General features: G+C 37.1%; 1 protein-coding gene across 1 annotated transcript in view; it reads right to left on the bottom strand.

Moving 5' to 3' along the window:
- MBOAT2 (membrane bound O-acyltransferase domain containing 2) overlaps positions 1–20,859 on the bottom strand; it is a 91,958-nt gene that overhangs the window by 30,517 nt on the left and 40,582 nt on the right. Inside the window, exons 4-5 of the mRNA XM_015622700.3 lie at positions 5,271–5,366; positions 1,310–1,365 (exon numbers count right to left, since the gene is read on the bottom strand). Of these exons, the coding sequence (XP_015478186.1) occupies positions 1,310–1,365; positions 5,271–5,366 (152 nt within the window). The remainder of the gene's footprint in view (positions 1–1,309; positions 1,366–5,270; positions 5,367–20,859) is intronic.

Below are 20,859 nucleotides of genomic sequence, written 5' to 3' on the forward strand. Positions count from 1 at the left end.
ATTCTAGTCTAGTTGGTGATGGAAGTTAATAGAGCTGACTAAATGAAACATTTGTTTGAAGACTGCCAGGAACACTCACGTGCTTGGTCCATACCATCACTCTACTATTTGTGCATGATATCAGCAAATTCAGAATAGCTCTTTCCCCTTGCAAAATAATAGTTAGAGGAAGCATTCACACTTGATACTAGAACTTCCTTGTAATAACCTGTTTCCACTAACTTGTATACTCCGTACTTCAGTTGATTACAGCTTGCAAGATTACTACTTCTGAATATATTTTCCCTAGAAGTTAAATATCACTGTCTTTGACCAACTACATATGGCTGCTATTACTTATTTTCATTCATACAAAAATACTTAAAAAAGGTATTTTCCCAACTTTTCATATTCCTGAATGTTTTTGCCTACAGGCTTCTCTAGACAGTGCCACTTAACAAGAAGAAAAAAAAAAACACCAACAGCACTAAAGCTAGGATGTATATGAGACAAAAACACATTAAACTTCATGCACAACGTTAATAAGCAACATCAGAACAGTAGGTGTCTTGATTCAGATGTCTGGAGCTATACTCTCAAATCTTCAACTGACATCTGTACCTCCAAGTGATTCAAGCTAATTGGACAGATTTATTAAATGATATTTTCAAACTTTAAAATGAAAACTATTCATTTGAATTTCAAGGTAACTAAAAACTTAGCTATCCTACCCATGAAAGCCCATGAAAGTTGTCACAACTAGGGCCCACTTACCTGATGGATACATCTGACAGGAGAAAAGACATAAATGTAATTAGATAATCTTCCTGTTCACAGCAATCTGTTCGCTGTGAGTGCAATTACAGTACTAAACAAAATGAAACACACAAAGGCTTTATAAAAATCAGCATGTATGGCACAAACAAGGGAAGTGCTCAAGAATTAGCATTTTAAAACAAAAGGTGCTCAACAAATGAAGTTACATGTGCTTTTTCTATCCATCTGTCAGCAACAGAGGTCTCTGAATTAGGAAGTTCTTTAGTTAACTCTCACAGTCCAAAAGAATATCAGTGTTCTTTAGACACTGACTCCAGAAGTGTCACTGGTCTTCTGACAAGTCATATATTCTGCACAGTGTCAGCATTTTTAGAGCTCCTGTAGAGTCTGAGCAACATTTCTCAGTACTTTCATTAATAAGCATCAATTAAACAACTGAGGCCCAGAAATTTATTTTGCCTTGAAACACAAAACTGGTCTAAAGTAATTCACTGACTCATTATGAACTTTTCCTTAAACTTACGGAAAATTAAACACAGTAAAGAAATCTTACCATCATGAATCTCAAATGCCAAACTAGTGATCTTCTGTGTAATTATCATCATTGGACTGTCACAAAAAAAGGAAGAAAGAACAATTTAGATACAAATTCAGAATTTTCTTTCACTTAGAAATACCAGGGGAAGTTTATATTAGGAGTCCAAGGTAACTACTCTAAGCTGGAATGTCTTCAATGCAAGAAAAAAGTGATTTGTTTCTTAGCTCAAACCATTGCAGTTTTCAATGCAATGAGAAGAATTTAAGCCTTAAACGTAGTATTTGATATCACCGGTCTTTTACTGCTGCATTAGGTTCTACAAATGCAGCTGAAATGTTTCACGTGCATTTTCTACTAACATAGTTAACATATTTCTACAGGGAGAAGAGTAAAGGACAGAGCAATTACTGCAAGTTACACCTGCAGTAAGCAAAGGACAAGAAAACTATAGCAAAGTTGAATATTAAAATAAGTTATTTAGCTATGCAGACCACCTCCATGGTTTCTACTAACATCTATCTTTGATTTTTCCATGCAGAATTATTATTTGCTTCAAATAAACATACCTGGAAAAAAAACAAACCAGCAGCATAATTATGCTGTCTCAAACAGAGTTCACTTTGTTCTGAATTTGGTACACTTGAGTGAATCTTCAGCTGTCCAAGAAATATTCTGTCCTGGCTAGCCAAGTCAGTTTTGTACTGAGAAATTATACCATTTATATAGTACCTAAGATTTTCGCCTGATGTGAATCTTAAAATTACAAACCCCCTCCCTGGGGTAGGGAAGCAATGTGGATTGCATAAAGTAAACTACTACAGTTTAGAAATTTAATTTTGAAATCAGATCTCAAAAAACATATCAGGGTTCAATTTACCTAGAAGTATCTGAGCTGGAGACAAAAAATACCCAAACCAAAAAACCAAGAACAACAACCAAACAACCAAAAACCCTATGAACAAAATACCCTCACAATAAAATAATCATTCTGTACAATGGACACTTAGTTTTGTTCACATCTTGAGTGCACTTGGCATTTTTATAACACATTAAGTTGGCAGAGAAACACAAATTCAAAAGCCGTCAAGTCCTCTTTCATTAACAGGGTTACACTAGTATTTTGCTGCATGGTTCAGTCCACCAAATAGATTTTTTTTTTTTTTGGTAGTGGTTAAAACAACTTCAAAGCACAAAATTATTTCCAGTCCTCAAAATGCAATCAAGGGAAGAAAATTTCTATGGTACTACTAGTGCCCCAAATATCAGTGTCCTTGATATCAAGGCTAGAGTGACACACAAGGGTCATAAAGGAAGAAGACTAAACAGGAACAGATAGTCTGGTAAATCCCTCATACCTTTTTCTAGCATTTAATCTGTAGGCCTGCCTGGTGCTGGCAGAAATCCCCAACTGACTCTAAACATAATGGGTTTTCCTTCTGTAAGCAGACATGTGACAGCATGGGTCCTGCCTGGTAGAAGGATGGAGTCCAGGAGGAACTCAGTCAGCCCTTGCATTAATTCCAGCTGATAAATCTGTCATTGTTATCACAGCAGACCCTGGTATTCTATTTTTTTTTTCTCCTGAAGTGGCTATTCCTGTATCATCAAATATTTGGCTGAGGAGCAAAAATCTAGAGACTAAAAGAGGAAGAGTCCTTCCTGGCACAGTAAGGCTGTGAAGCAGGATTTTAACAATCCCTTTTAGGTACTGGCAGAAAGGCAAAGGAGGCAGCTGGGATCTGTTAGTACTGCAGCCAGGACCACACAGCTCTGCACAAGCAATTGCATCTCCAGCACGAGGTATTCCCAGCTTTCTCTACTGTCAGTGCACTGAGACCTTCTTTCAAATTTTGAACAGATTTTCTAAGCTTGGGCACTTCAGACAGGCCCTGCAAGTTAGGAGAAATATCTAGATAAACATAATCAAAGGTCTTTTGGGGCTAACCATTATATGAATCCCTGCCAACATCTTTAAAAAAACTTGCTTTTGCTGGAGTTCAGCAGCTGGTTAGGAAACTTTAGTTATTTTCTTGAGCTTACTCTCTTTTCCCAGAACAAGAGGAAGTTTTCTTTCTCTGCCTGTTTTGGAAATAATCCGTCTCGTGTCAAGGGAACGTATGAAGTATATGCCAGAGATTTCATGTGATATGCATACATCAAGCTCCCAAACTGGTGCACAAAAGGGTGGTTTAAGCCTGCCATCTCAAACATACAATCAGAGGTCAGATCTAGGCTTCAGAACAGTTCTGTCCAGAGCACAGAGCTCATAAATCATGGAATAATTTGGGTTGGAAGGGACCTTGAAGATCATCTACCTCCATCGTCTCTGCCCTGGGCACAGACACCTTCAATTTGATCAGGTTGCTCCATCCAACCTGGCCTTGAACATCTCCAGTGATGGGATGTGGGAATCTTTGGAAGTGTTTAGACCTAGCAGAAATCTCTGAGCTACCACCAAACCATCAGAGCCACATCTGAAAACAGTACAGTGACATTTGAGCAATGTTGTGCTGAAGCTCTACTAATTGTTTTGAGAATGGGAACAACAAAGTGCAATTACACCGTTTCCACAGTCAGCTCAAAATTTGATCACTGCCAAGGTTGTACATTTTGGCCCTACAGTGAACTGGAAGGGGCAGCATCTGGATTACAGTTTCACAAGTAATGATGAAATTAAATTCAACATCAGTAAATCTAATGTCTTTATGCATATGACTGTGTTGCAAGCTCTCATTATAGCCAGTGGAGATGTAGTCAATAGAGTCGGGGCATCTGACAAGTGACCCAGTTCACGCTCAGGTAGATAGTTAGTGGTGGGTCAGCTGAAATGCCCTCCAGGCTCTACTGTCCATATCAATCACATCTCTGCTGACTACAACTGGAACTTGGCTATCTGGCTTGAAGGCAGACACTTGGATGTAAGACAAATGTAGAAAGATGTTTTGGAAGGTAAGAAGATAAAGATGACAGAAAAGGTGAACTCAACCATAAGAGCTTTTGGTTCAGCCCACAAGTTAATTTTCTGGACTATATGCCTGTTACCAATAAAAACTGAGAAGTAACAAGGCTAACTAGTACAATTCTACCACAGGTTATGCTAAACTACAAAGACCACTGCCACTCAGTATCCCTGGAAAGTCATTATTTTAAGCAGACTAGCAAATACACCCCATCTCTTTTTTTTTTTTTTTCCCAGAATATACACTCTAATTTAAATCAACAAAAGCACTATAACAGTAGCAAACTTGTAAGAAATATTGTGCTTCACTTCTCTGTGTCTACAGCAGAAAAAGGAATTTCCAATATTATTTATTTTAATTTTGCCCATTTAATTCTGTTTTGCCCCTATACAGTTCAAGTCAAATATAGGTGTAAGTTCATGATATAACATGAGGGCACACAGAGACAAAACTTTCTGTTTCCGAAGTCTCTGTGACTACCTCAATACCAGGTTCCTGTCTCCTTAGCTTTCTCCTTCTGGAACACCTAACATAAAATGAAAAAAGAGAGAAGCTAAATGCTAAATTCCATAAAATGATCAGATTTTCCTCAAAAAGTGGTATCAGACTGTGCCAGGCAAGCAAGTACACTAGACACAATTCAAGGTTCATCATGCTGTCAAGGATGATAGCAGACACTTTAATGGAAAAATAAAAGAGGAAGAATTCCCATAGCCACCAAATCCTTTATGCCATTCAGACAGGAATAAGAGGCAACAGATAACACATTGGTGGTTCTAACAGGAACAATTGTTCACAAAAACTCTCAGTCTGTATGATTAAAGTAGAGTTACTTATATATTTGCATGTGTTCCAATATGCACATACATACTCAGCTTTCTCCCTAAGTTTTAAAGGTTAACACTATTTGAGTGGGAAAGCAACCAACAAAAATATCCCACAATGGATACAGTATCACATATAGTATATATTGTATACTCAGGAGGAAAAGATAGAAAGGTTATTTTTCTTCTTACCCAGAAAAATCAGCGGAATACTGTCCATAATCAAAGATATAGACCCTAGTAATTTGGCACACAGTGAGGTATCCTAAAGCGAAAACAAAGCAATACCTGGAAAGAAAATGGGAAAAAAAATTAATTAAAAATTATAACTATTTCTACACTGAATAAAGTATCTTTTCAATAGACTTTAATCTCCAATTATTTCTACAAAATATTACATAATAGGAATCTGTAATTATGCTTTTATTCTGCCTGGGGTTTTTTTGGTAATGTTTATTCTATGCAAGCACATACTTGTTTATTTTAAAGTGTGTGGTACAACCATATAAATTCTACTGTCAGTAGCCAGAATATTTATTCACATAGCTAAAGCCTAGAATTTATATTTCTAAGTGCCACTGTAAAAACTAGAAGTCCTATGAAGAGAAAATGAATCTGTTGAAGTTCTGGTTTTGTTTTTCTGTTTGTTTGTTTTTGGTGATGTTTTTTTTTGTTTTGTTTTAGTTCAGAGTTAATTATTGTATGTGTAAGCATACAAGTTTGGAAAATGATAAAGCAAATAACTTCCATTGCATGTACTGCGATGGATTCAAAATTCAGTACCACAAATCGTATTGCTGCTTTTTTCAAAGAAGCTGGAAAGCAAGAAATTTTCAAATACACATATTAAAACATCGCTGAGTGAAAAAGGAACAAGATGCCTTTTGTCTTCGGTTAAACTGATCCTGAGCAATGGTAAGAAAAACACATATACAATCCACCTTATGAAAGTGTTGTATGTATGATAAAATTAGTTTTACATACCATTTTCTTAACAACACACTAGTGAGAACTGATTTGCCAATACATGTCACAAAATCAGCCAGATATTCTTTGAAGTCCAAAAGGTCAGTGAATGCAAGTAGGAACTTAACTAATACTTTAGGATTTTAATGGATGAACTATACAGTCTTTATTTCATGTTCACAAGGCTGACATGTAATCCCTACAGCAGACTGTATAATTCATCCAAAATCCAGTTAGAATGAAAATATTCATACAACAAACTGAAAATCACAGCCAGGACTGGATTCAGGTGAACTAGTGAGGGACACTACAAGACAACCGTAGAACATGACTTTCTTTCCTAGATAAATATTTTGCAAAAATTTGTTAAGATTAGAAAATCTCAGGTCTTAGAAATTATTCTTCAATCTGACACTTGCTACATAGAACACTTGCAGTTTAACCTTTAACTGAAAAATGTCTTACATATAAACCATTTAATATTTTAAAGCATTCAACTTTGAAATTACAAATTACCTTATATACCATTAAATTACAGGTATTTTGGTGAAAAAAATATTTTAGAGGGTCTCTTTTAGCAATAGTTTATTTTCTGTTTTCATTAGCATTCATAATCCAGAAACAGTATTATGCTGGGTGACTAACTGGTACAAAAGTGCTTGTAGTAAGAATACACTGGCACAGGTTACCCAGAGAGGTGACAGATGCTCTATCCCTGGAAAAATTCAAGGTCAGCTTGAATAGAGCTCTGAACAACCTGATCTAGTTGAAGATGTTCCCACTCATTGCAGAATGGACTAGATGTTCTTTAAAATTCAATTCAAGCTAATCCATAATGCTATGAAATAAATATTAGTCATCATGACCAACACGGTAGGGGTTTCTCACAACATTCTGTTAATACCCACACTGAAGTTAAAGTGCAGAAATGGAAGAAGGAAAACCAAAACATCTTAAACTTCTTGGTTAGATTCCAAATTTCAGTCTAAAGCAAAATCTGTCTTCCAGCAGAGCAGTGAAATTTGCTGCTATGTTGCACTCACCATACACAGCTATGAATCTTAACAATCTTCCAGCTACGTCAGCCACAACTCCAAGTTACACACAGATGGAACGACTGCAAATTAATTGATGAGTAAAACACAGGAACTTGCTACCCATACAATGGTTTTCAACTTCTAACTGCATCTCTGCACATTAGTCATGCCACATCGCCTCCCTTTTTGATGAGAAACGTCATTTCATCAGGCAAATTGCAGCAACATATTATCCCCTAAAGAAACTTAAAAGGTTTATGACAGCATGCATCATTCCTGTTGGTTCTTCTGGAGGTTTGTAGTGCAACTTCATCATCATCCTAACTCTCATATAAATCCACCTTTACTTAAAAAATTTCAAATAAGATCTGTAAATGTTTTGAGAACTTTCTGAACTACTCTTACTGCACGTTTCTTACTCTCTTCAGTGATTCATTCACCAAAAATTCCCCTCAGATCAGAAAATTGAGTTAGGTTTTGCAGAGCTCAACCACATCAAGTTTTACCCAACTCCAGAGCTAACTACAGGCTGCACACAAATGCAACAGTTTTACCAAAGGCTAAAGTTTCTCCACCAGTAGAAAAGCAATTGGTTTTAAAAGTCGATGTTACTCTACACTTGCTTCTCACTGTATAATGTTCTTGTGAGCAGAAAGACAAAAGTATCACACACTAAACATGAACAGCTACAAACAAGTTGCAACGTTGCTATTATTAAAAGTAACTTTTAGATAAACTGACCTGCAATGGACAGTGTATTATGTAACAGAAAGACACAAAAACATTCATTTAATTCCCAGAATCTTTGTCAATACAACCTCACTTTATCAACAGATGCAACAAATTCAGACATATCTGCTAGCGTGTAGCAGAAAGCAGAACACAGTGGTACTTTTAACGCCTGATGAAAAGTTAAAAAAAAATCAGCAACACTGGATAGCCTATTATATAGAAGGGCTTTTCTTGTACAGGTATTCCATATAATATTTCAATTCCTTATAATTTTTAACTTCTCAGAACACTAAAAATAGTATACAATATGTTCTACACATAAAATTTCATCTTTACTTGATATATTTCTTCTTAAAGAAAACTACTCAATGTTTTTTAAAAGTATATTCTAACATATTTTAAATTAAGTACCTTAAACTAAACACATAAATATTACAATACATAGGAAGTACTAAGTAAGCAGTCTCTCCATGTACTTATTTACAGGTGTTTATCAAGAGAAAATCCATTTAATTATATTTTTTTAAAAATGCAAATTAATTTCTGATTAGCAAATACATACATTGTTCCATTCACCATTTTTTGTCTAGTAATTTTCCTACAAATAACATTAAGCAACATATATATAAGGAATTCTTACCTGCATGTATACATATAAAACCAAAAAGCATGATTCTATCTATACATGTATATACACACACATATATATACAGGGTTTGGTTCCTTCCCATCACACAAACTTCTAGTTTTCAAACATCCTCATGGAATTTGCTACACACTTCCTATTATGCTTTCTACTGCTAATATTATGTACATTGACTCCTGAAACACTGTTTCTGCTAATGCAGAAAACTTCAATCTTATCCCTGTACCCCTCTTTTTTATTGCCCTCACAAGTTTACCACAGCCAACACAACATTCACACCAGCATTGCTCACTTCAGTGCAAAGTGGTTGGATTTTGTTTGAACAGTTGATTTTCTTTTCCTACAGGCATTTTTATCCAGTGTCACTTTACAAATTCACTCCACATGACACAGCAATCATGGTTTAACTCCAGCTGGCAGCCACTCTCTACTTCCACCAGACACCCACCACCCACGGGGAAAGGAAGAAGTAGAAAGAAAAGGTGAATCTCATGGGTTGAGATAAGAACAATTTAATAAGTGCAAGTAGTTATTATAATAATAAATATGCTAATACTGCTAATAATAATTGAAATTACAAGTAGAAGAAGAATATGTGATAGAACCCAAGAGAAAAGTGATGCACAGTACAATTGCTCACCACCTGCTTACTGAGGAGCAGATCAGTCACCTTCCAGGTAACTCCTCCCAGTTTACAGACTGGCCATGACACTCTATGGTATGGAATATCCCTTTGGCCAGCTGAGGTCAGCTGTCCTGGCCATGCTTCCTCACAGCTTCTTGTGCACTTCCTCACTAGAACAGCATGAGAAACTGACATGTACCTGACTTAAAGTAAGCAATATCTAGCCACAACCAAAATGTGAGTGTGTTATCAACGCTATTCTCATACTAAATCCCAAGAAGAGCAATGCACCAACTACTAGGAAGAAAATAAACCTTGTCCCAGTCTAAAGCAGGACATACAGCAACCATCCTGCCTGGCACATCATGTATAACAGGAAGACATAAAGGCTCAGACAAAGTCTCCACTAGCCCAGAATCCAAAACTGTGTCCTCCCCACAGCAGGAGCTCAAACATGCCCAGTGTTCTCCAACACTCAAACAATCAGGACTTTATAGACCCCGATTCAAACACATTATCCATGTGTTTAATAACTCCCAGCAGACTACAGTTCTATCAACTTCTGGCTCCAAAGAACACCCTCATCTTTACCACCCTCTGGTGCTCCAAATACACTGGAGAAAAGACTGTTAATTTCAACATCTTCAGCATAACTATACACAAATTTGATAGAACTGAATGAGCAGAACCTACTTATATAAAGTTTCCACATATTTAAGAATATAAAGATTACATATGTGGTTTAAAAGCAGAACCCCCATCTTTTACCTGTATTCCTCAGAAATTTTGTGTTGCTAGTCAAGAAAGAACATCCACGGGTTAATTCTAGAGCTGATGAGCAAGCTGAGCAGCACACAGATCCAGGCTAACAATCAGCCAATGTATGTTATGTTTCTGCATAACAAGGAGTGGGAGTGGCACTTGTAATTTACACTTTTGGGGGACTCAGCATCTTAGTTATAAAATTTATGTTCCTACCATACCTATCTCTGTTTGCACAAAATGCAGCAAAAATAGAACTGTGACCTTGACAAAGGCAGGCTTCGAGAGATGTCATAACAGTTTCTGTTATTTTAGGCTCTTCTCATGCAGTAGAAGGACAACAGCAAAATATGTTATTTTGCTGGAAGAAAGTTAAATAAACCAATCAACGTAGGGTGCTTTTTTACCAGCAAGTTCGCACAGAGTACAGATTCAGCCTTGAAATAAAGGCTTCATGTCCAGTCAAGATCTACTTCTTCCATTATGTTAGGAAAAAGTAATTTCTTTTCTTTAAATGTGTAATTATTTCATTTCAAAAGGCAGACCTAAACACCATGTAACATCATACTGCATTGATTTTTAAAATAGGTAACAGAATAGCTTCTGAGTTTTTCCAAACACTGTGCTGAAAGCTGCTGCCTAGGTTTGCTTGTTTGTTTTTCTACAGATTACAGCAACTTTTTAAAAAAAATCCTAAAAAGATTGAATTCTTGCCTCTAGGGTCACAACTGAATTCTTATCAAAATTCAGCTATATTATTTTTTTTAATTCTAATGATCATAATGAGTTTGCATTGCTCACACAGAGAAATTCAAATCTGTGCAGTTAGAACATACACTATTTGCTTACAAAACTTCAAAGAGAAAACTGTACATCAAAAAAAGTCCGAAGTGTGAAAGCTAAACATCTAATTCTGCAATCAACCAGCACAAGCTAACAGAAATACTGATTAGAATTAGCTTTGTTTTGACTATCTTAAAGCCACAAGGTAAGCTACTCTGCCCCAGTCTGCTGTTTTTACACCAAAATGAGCTGCCTATTTATATGATTTGTTTATGTATGCATTATTAATATTCATAATTGGCATTTCTTAGGAAATTGATCAGTTTTGTGATGTAAACAATAACAGCTTCAGAGTGTGTGCGCCTCTAAAATACAAGCCATGTTAATCCTTCTGGCCACTCAGGAGCCTCTGATTCACACACTAGTCTGTCCCTTCTGATTACTTCAAGTGGAGATCCAAAATGCATTGAAATAAACAAAAAGACAAAACCAGACTGTCTATGAGCCCATCTCCAGAGAAGGAAACATTCATACCATCATGCTTTGGTAATAAGCAATCTGACTATCATATTCTACCTATTTTTTAACCCTCAGCTGAAGATTTTTGGGTCTGACAGCCATTTTAAAGCAAATTAACCAAACGGACAGAGCTCTCCAACATTTAGATCCAACAGCAGCCCAACACAGCCCATGGCAGGAGGGCTGCACAGGCCTCCAGCAGTGCTTGCATAGCCTTCCTGTCCCAGTAGTGCCTAGGTTGGGTTTTGCTCAGCCAGCAGAGAAAATATTATCCAGGCCCCTCGGTCTCCTGCATCCAAACACACACACACACAGGCTGGATACATGAGGATTCATTATCTCAATTGTCCCAGAACCATTTGTGGTAGCTTAACTGTTTACTGCAGATCAGCTGCTGACATAGTCACTTGACTAATGTATTTTGATGTTTTGCTACATAATGGCTTGGTAAAGTAAATCTTTACCAAGCTAAATTAAATGATTATTCCAGTTATAGCTACAGGCCATATTCCAAATGCAATATTAATACATGACAAATGCAACAGAGTTATTCTTGTCAAAAATGCATGCAAAAACACTTCAGATCTTCCACATGCTACCTAATGTCACATTCTCTTGCTTTCCAACCTCTGCCCCTGCTCCCTTCCATTCTGGAACATCTCAAGGACAAGGAGACCAGCTTCAGACTCTTATAAATGAAAGAAACATCACCTAAAACAGAAGTCAGGCAGGAGGGAGGGTGCTTTCATGTCTTCCTTGGAAAGGTAGAAACATATTCTGTGATTCATTCTTCTTGTACAACTCCAAAAGGAACACAGAACTAGGAAAGGTGGGAATGAAAAAATGTATTCGATTCCCTCAAAAACGCAAACCTGAGAGCTGAAATTGACCGTGTCCAAAATTTAATGTTAAGCTGAGATGAGACATGAGGGGTTACCATAAGTTCTCTCACCCCATAAGTTCTCTCTCACTTGAAAAACCACATTGTGTCATATCAACCCCTATTTCTGCAATCACTTGGAAGTATAACAGTAAACAAAGCAGATAAGAGCAGCAAGTCTGACCTTTGCATTTTAAAAAGTTGACAATAGTGTAAGAGCACTTAAAAACAAAGAAGAAATTCTAACAGCTTCACAACACAAATCTGTAAAGGCAGAACTCCATGATGCTGGAATCTGCCTTATAAAGCCCTGATGAAGGAAGCAGAATCTTGAGATCTGACAAAAATAAGTACTCATAACTCGGAAAACAAATAGCTGACATGCTGGTGCTGTGACTTTTGATCTGTTCATTTATTTTTCTACATAATATTTGCCTAGCTATAGGATGTTTCAGCATCACAGCATGTAACTCATTTTGTGCTTCCTTTTTCTTCTATGTGATACATAAGTAACTTCTCTGCAAACACCAGAACTGTGCCCAGAATCATTAATTTTGCAAACCAGCAGAAACCCATAGACCACAGAGTCAGAAAACAGTTTCCTATTATGAGCTTGGTAGCAACACAACTTCTGAGAGTATTTTTAAGGAAATAAAAATGTCATTACAGAACACTGATAATAATGGGACTACTGCAAGTGCTATTTTAAAGGATGGGCTTAATAGTTACAATGGTTTAGAAATGGTAAACTGGACCTTCTAGGAACAAAATATTTTGTAATAATTATATTTCAGTGGGCCAGTAAGCTTTATACAAGAACTCACAGGTAGTTTAACAGAACAAGTTCTCTGACAGCAAAACAATAGCAAGGTGAATCATTAAACCCATCACTGCTGTTAACTCGGCACTTGGCAAGTATCATCTTGGATGAAGATAAGAGAGAGCTGTTATTTCCATTCACCCACTCATCACCCTGCTCCAGCTACACACACCCTCGTGCCCCATGCACATCCCCATGATCTGTGGGGAAGGAGCAAATTCCCAGCCGCCTCAGCCCTCCAATCTTTGCTGCAGCCCCCCATCTTTGCCTCGAGACACAACACCTGAAGCAGAGAACCGGTGTGGCTGCAACACTGCCGGGAAAGAGAGGCAAGGTTTGATCAGTCATGAGGTGATGCCAGCTGGAATTTGTGTTCAGCCAGCCAGGAGACATTTTCTGCATGTGTTAAGGATGGCAGCAGCTGGGGAACATACGGGATATGATTTGCTGAGAAGGTGATTGTGCAGCCAGAATCAGTACACAGGGCAGCCAGCAGATTAATAAACAACCCAACTCCCTTCAAGCAGCGTACAAAACACCACAGGAATCAGATTTAGTTACAAAAACCAAGTGTTTTAATGATTCCAAGACTAAAGGAAAGCCAGGAGGTTTGTGCTAATAACCTAACACAGCTGCATTTTCTTTTAAAACATTTTTCAAAACAAAATGCCCTACAGAGGTGTTTTATCAGAGGGGATGATGGTATTTACATTTCCCACCCTATTTCTTGTTTTGCCTCTAGGAAGGAATCAAATAATTCTTTGTTTTCAATAGGATACTGAATCAACTGCAAGCCCCACAGCTGGTCAGACCCGCACCAACACTGCAGCCCTATGCCTTGCCAAGCTGTTTACACCAGCTTGCAAGCAGACACGCATCTCAAGCAGCACAGTGGCTGCAATAAAACTCTTCTGAAATGAATAAAACCGTTTCTGAAAAATATAATTTGCTTAAAACATAGCATAAATGCCTGCTTTTCTCCAATGCTTAACATTCCTTTAACCTGGAAAGACCTATCCCTTCAGATGATTTCAGACTTTAATTCCTGACCAATCCCCATCCCCCAGCTAAGTTAAAGCACCGCCACAATGTCCTATCTTCTGCATCCTTTAATCAATGCATGCTGATGTATATAACACTCACATGATGCATCAACGTCACCACTGTCACAGTATTTATCATATGGTCCTGCAGAAACACACACAGAGATCTAAATCAGCTGTTTCCTGCTCTCAGATAGGAGAAAACATGTGGGTCGCTCCGTTTTTTTTGCTCAGTGATGAAGCCTGACACAGAAATAGAGGATGGCAACTTCTATTTTTGTGTAGATTTCTCTTCTGCATGTGAGAAACACTAATGACTTTTTCCAGGGATGAATTTGAGATACTCCACAAAAAAGAATGATATGTAACACACAAGGAACCCATTATAAATAAAAGCCTTGCATTTATTTTTGGAACATTTTTCATGCTTCCAGTTAGCAATGGAAAACAAAAAACAATCCAAAACAAACAAAAAACGCAATAAACAAACAAAAACCACACACAAAAAAACCTCACAGCAAAATAAACACCTACTCAATGACAGTCCAAGTCATGGCACAATCACTTAGGGAAGTGACCTACTTCAAGCACAGGCAAACAATATTACACAAAGATGTATTTATGATCTTTAAATTAGAAAGTAATTATGTTGTCCAAGTATTTATGTACATATTGCACATGTTTGTATTTATATAACCCATACCTTTTTAAATATTGATTTACTGGAATACTGTCTTGATCCTATTTCATGCATATTTGAATTTAGCAGCACTTTTGGCCTAGCATAGCCACTGAACTGCTTCAACTCTAGTTTGTCACCTCCCTGCTCTTCAGCAGATCCATACAAACTACTCATGTTTGTCGTTTTCTAAAATGCTTCAAAATTTCCCTTTAAAAGCCCGGTGCAACCAAATTATCTCACAATTTATTAAAACTAAGCAAAATTGTAAAAATTAGAATGGCTCAGGTTTTCCCAGTCAAATTAATCATATGACCTATCCCTCGCAGTAAGTTATATGAAGTCAATTAATAGATACTTTTGGGTAGATTTAATCACAATGTATGCTAGTGGAAGAGGCTACATTTCTGTAAAAATGCAGTCTTCATGTCAGTGCTAAGAGGAATAAGGAATTTCAGGTTGTTCATCAATTATCCTTTGAGATATGAGATTAAAATAATGAATTATTCACTACAGATATAATCTATAGATATAGAAGTTACTGCCATTTGTCTATCACTCCTCACAAAGATATTCCATTACCTTTCTGAGTTATTCTCTCTCTTACATTTCCTAATGTAAGAACTCACTAAGGCCTCAACTTTCAATTCATTGAATTTACATAATAGAGACATCCATATAAGATTCTCTGAAGAAAATAAATAATGATCAACCTTACTTCAACAATTTCTTTCTCACAGCATTCAAACACTTTTCATACTCACTACCAGGAAATTTCCTTATACTAACTGGTTTCTTCTGTTTTGTACAAGTAGGGATGTGACCGAACACAATGAGCCATTCTTTATGCAGGTTAAGATCTTTATTTCCTCATCAAACAGGGTGTCCAAACAAATGAACTTCTCACTCCCAAATCTTTTGCAACACTGATTTATCTATGAACAAAATCTTCTGCTGCTAGCAGGACTGTCTAGAGACAGCATTCATACAAAGAAGGCATCTGAAATAATTTTGCCAGCTCAAAGCTTCCTTTGTGAAAATTTTTATTACTTGAGTTCTTTTATCGACAAGTAACACAAAAGTCACAAGAGAGTTCTAAAGAGACCTGTATGAATTTTAAACCTGAACTACAGAAAAGAGACTATTAAGGGAGCTCATCTTGAGTTGTACTTTTCATGATTAGCACTATTCTAAATTAGGAAATATGCTCAAATTTTTCATCATATTTTGAGCCATTATACAGTGAAAAAATCAGTATTTATTAAAAGCCAAATATTATCAATTCAAAGTTTGTTAAACTCAGAATACAGTTTAAAAAGTAATTTACAATAAATGTTTAACACCTTATTTTCATAGCAAGAAATACACATTACATAGATGTAGAAAGTTTACTATGATTACAGTGGCAAAGGTCCCACTGCACGTTAGACAATTCACCATAACACCACTGAACAGCCAGCACAGACAGGCAGAGTCAAGGAAGAGAGGTGGACTTCAGCAGCCTGGGAAAACTAGCACAGACTCATGATATAATTATAAACAGGTGGTTTAAACCAAGATCCACAAAGGAAGTGCTCCTCTTTATACAGCTGCTCTCTAGGCATTAAAATTCTCATTGTTTAAATCCACAGAACCTTAATATTGCTAAATTTACAGAGCTATTTCAATCTCTCTGACTACCCCATCTACAGAAACACCTGGTCCACAAGAGCATTCTGTGAGCAAGTATGTTATAGATTACAATACACCATCACACATCAGTTTCTCTAGGAAAAGGCCACAGGAAATAATATTGAAAGCCTTGGAGAAATCCAGGTAGTCAACATCTACCCCTCATTCCCTGTCAGCCAAGCAGGCTGCTTCATCATAGAAGGCACTCAGGTTTGTCAAGCACCATTTCTCTTGGGGAATCTGTGCTGGCTTTCCCCAATCACACACTTCATCTGACTTGTGATCATCCACAGGAGGATTATATAGAAAGAGATATTTTGCTTTCCTAACTGCCTCTCTGCACAGCCTGGCAATGTCCTTGTAGTTTTCAACAGGTGTTAATCTACTTTTCCATCTCTGTTACAGTTCTCTTTTGTTTTTGAACACACTCAGAAGCTCACAGTTAAGCCAAGGGTATCTTTTGCTCTGCTTACTCCCCTCACCTTTGAAGGGGATGAACTGCTGTTGTGCTTCCAGGAAAACATTCTTGAAAAACACCCAGCACTCACTCACGCCTTTATCCTCCATGGAGCCCTCACAACTGAGCTCTGAGTGAGCTGAAGTGTGTTATTCTAAATTCCAGAGTTTTTGCATCAGTACTGCCTTCAGTATGCTCAAGCACATCTCAAACACCATAATATTGTGATCACTGCCACCTAGGCTATCACTGAAATATTAAAAACAGGTTTTGTCTGTTTTTGAGCAGCAAGCCCAGCAGTGCCTCACTCCTGGTTGGCACATCTAACATTTGTAAGAGGAAGCAGTTCCCTATGCATCCCAGAAACATGATGGATGACACATTAACTACTGTACGATTCTTCCAACAAATGTCTGGTATGAAATTCAGCCATAAGAATCGGATTCTGTTGACCTGAAGTTTGCTTAAGTAACCCAAATATTGCTTCAGTGGCCCTATCATCTTGGTTTGGAGGTCAATGGTAGATGTCTACTGTAAGACTCCCCATGGAGACAACTCCTCTGAGCTTGACCCAGAAGCATTCAACATGTCCCAATGTCATAAAGCCCAAACCCTCATGATGGCATCAGCTACAAAGTCAGAAGTTCATGCACATCATTAATTTCTGGCTGCACCCTTTCCTCTAACTGTCAAAATGGAAGAAAAGAACGCCAATACTTTTCATGTGGACTCTCAGGGCTCTATAGTTTTCCCTGATTTTAGTTTATGCTCAACTACTTTTATGGTCACTATTATAAGAACACCTAAACATTAAACTAGCCTACTCTCCAAAACAAGTTTTTGCTAGAAAGGGTGTGACATACTTATAAATTGTGCTCAGGTTAATCAAAATTACTAATTTTCAAATAGAAGAGAACTTTTCATTTATTCTAAGCATGTGAAACTCTACACTGTAAGCCTTCATGCCTAAAAATAGTGTGATTGCCAGTCAGCCAGAAATTTAGAATGCATCCAGAAGCTCCTACGCTGCACTTGCCAGGAATGTCAAGACTTTGAAAAATCACATATATTATAACAATCAAGACAAACTAATCTGTAACACAAGCACACAGAACACACTCTGATTATTCATTATTGTGAAGCCTGGCAGTATCACTGCAGTTCAGCTTCCTTCTGTATGTTCATTATAAACCAAATTTGAAGAAATGTTTCAACTAAATGTACATGTTCTGGTCTACATGCCTTAAAAAAATACAGTTTAACGTGTTTGGGGATTATGACACTTAGTAGTGACTTGAGAATATGAAAGGGAATCAACAGTATCTTTTAAGTAAACGATTTCATACTGTTTTGGTGACTGAAATCCCACAAAGTCTCAGACCAGAGTAATGAGAACTCTTCCATGAGGGGTTTGCAGCAGCTGTATCCTATTTATGTGAAACAAAACACGGTGAGTTTATATGTCTATGTTTTGTGACTAGCTGTTGAATTAAACTGTTTTCACAATGTGAATAAATCTCGTTGGTTGAGCTTTAGACCACCAGGTATCCATCCAGCCAAGGTTAAATTTCAAATGTTATTGAATACTTAGTGTTAGCTCTTAAATAACTTATAATGCTTTTGTACTACTAGTAATCAGTCTCCTCCCACTTTTAGCTGCTGGAAAAGTTGAGAAAAGATTCTGTAAAGACATTACGAGTCTGAAAGCATATTCTACTTAGGCCTTTCTGGAAAATTTCAATCACAGAATGGGTTAGGTTCGAACAGACCAGAGTGGGTCATTTGGTCCAATCTCCCTTCCCAGGCAGAGTCATCCTAGAACACATGGCACAGGTTTGTGTCCAGATGGCTCTTGAATATCTCAAGTGAAGTAGACTCCACAGCCTCTCTGGGAAACCTGTTTCTATACATGGTCACTCACACAGCAAAGAAGTTCTTCCTCATGTTCAGGTGGAACTTCCTGTGCATCAGTTTCTGCCCACTGCCTCTTGTTCTATTGGTTGGCACCACCAAGAGCCTGGCTCCATCCTCTTCACAACCACACTGTAGATATTTATAGACATTGATGAGATCCTCTGTCAATTGCCTCCTCCTGAGGCTGAACAGGCTCAGCTCCCTCAGCCTTTCCTTGTAAGAGAGATTTTCCAGACCAATTTAGTAGCTCTCTGCTGGACAAAGGAATAAGTTGAAAAAAAAAATTAAAGATGGAAAACTTTTTAAACTTCTACTGGGTGTTAAGGATAAGTACTGTTTGTTGTAACACAATTTCACATATAGTCTTAAGCTAGCACACATATTCAAATTAGGAAGAGGCAACAGCAAGAGAAAGGTTGGTGGAAGTCTTGTGAGAAGACAACAGAATTAAAAGCAAGCCAACAGATTGTAAGATTCATATTTTGTTTTAGTGATTTCAGCTGAATGCCAGAACCTTGTCATAATTCATCTCTGGAGATGCAAAGATAACAAGCGTTGACTGAGAAAGGACGGGGAAAAACATTCTACTTGAAACAGCATCAAGTGTAAAGGACACCTACAAAAGAGAGATGCAGTCCTGTCATAGACAATGACACAATTCATAGAGAGTTATATACTTAATAACTGAACACAGTCTTAAACCTTTCAGTTGATGACTTATTCAAGTATTTTCAGTCTATATGAAGCTCTACCACACAGATTAGATATTTTGATTATAATTGAAAGCAGTACACAGGTTAGCCTTCAGCTGTTAATAAATTAGGATCAGTGACACGACCAAAAAAATCAGCAGTGCTTCCCTAAATTATTTGTGTCTTTGCCAGATAAGGTGTTTTCGGAGACTATGAACATATTAGCACATCTCTAGCCTAAACTGATTATTTTAACAGTACACAGACAAGCTGCACTTCTGCAATGACTGATTTTCTCAAATTATTTCAACAGTGAACCAATAAAGTCTGTGAATGCAATGATGTACAAAAAAAGTGAAAACACCTATCTCCTATAAAATCTACAACTGCAAGAATAAAGAAACAAAGATTTTAATCCAAAGGCATAGTTAATCATCTTGGCCCAATCACGCTGGCTCCCTGCAAAACCACGAGAACAGGTTTACAAGGCAGAGAGGGTAACCTCAGACAATTAGAACTGCTGTTCAACAGCCCACAGCTAGCCTCAGAGGTGTTTTATGAAGTGGTAATGCAGGTAATTTTAATTCAATGTGAATTAAATATGATGAGGAACTGGGTAGGTTTTTGTTCTCAAAGTCCACCTTGACCTTATATAGATCTACTCCTAGGTGATGATCAGCTTGAAGGAGAAAGCATATGATGACAATGGTTATCCAGACCCAATAGGACAAAGTCCTGAGTAACCTCATCTGTCTCCACCACTGACCCTGCTTTGAGCAGGAGGCTGAGTCAGAGACTTTGATGTCCCTCATTCTATGAATTTATTCAGTTTATTTAACTGTTAACAGTTTATTAATTGTTAATTTTAAAGATAAAATGAGGAAGAAAATAAGCAATTTCTTTTATTAAAGCTTTCCATCACATCATAATATACGTGCATTCCAAAGATAAAACAAAAGTGTTCAACAGCTCTTTGTCCCAAAACAAGTTAATTTTCTTCAAACAATCCATTTCCTTCCTAGGACTTGCAAGAGGGAGAGTTGCACAGAAGAATGCTGCAGAGGCAGGGTGCAGCAAACCCTACTGAAAGAAATTCAATTGCAGCAATGAATACTGGAGCACAACCGAGATGTTGCCACATGGGATAAATGCAATCATTATACTTCTACACATAGTTTCATCTGTACAGTATCTATATATCTCCATACAGCAAGCTATAAATTATTGGTGAATTTATGGAATTGTACAAAAAGCCTCTCACTCTAAAATCCCAATATTTTAACTTAATAATAGCAACATGTACCTCCTACACAAACTTGTAATTCCTAAAATATTAATTTTAATAGCAGACTCAGTTGCACTGTAAGCATCACAGTTAAGTCAGATTCCTCTTGCCCCTCTAGCTACAAAACTATTTATTCCCAAATATACATTTTTAAGTTGCAGATGCCTGTAACTATAAGAACAAATATGCCATCTCAACTTTTAGTATAGGTAGCAGAGATTGTAGAAAAAATGAGCATTTTTATTAAAAAATCAAGCTTTTGTGAAGATA

Source organism: Parus major, chromosome 3 (genome assembly GCF_001522545.3).
Source record: "Parus major isolate Abel chromosome 3, Parus_major1.1, whole genome shotgun sequence".
NCBI classification, from domain to species: Eukaryota; Metazoa; Chordata; class Aves; order Passeriformes; family Paridae; genus Parus; species Parus major.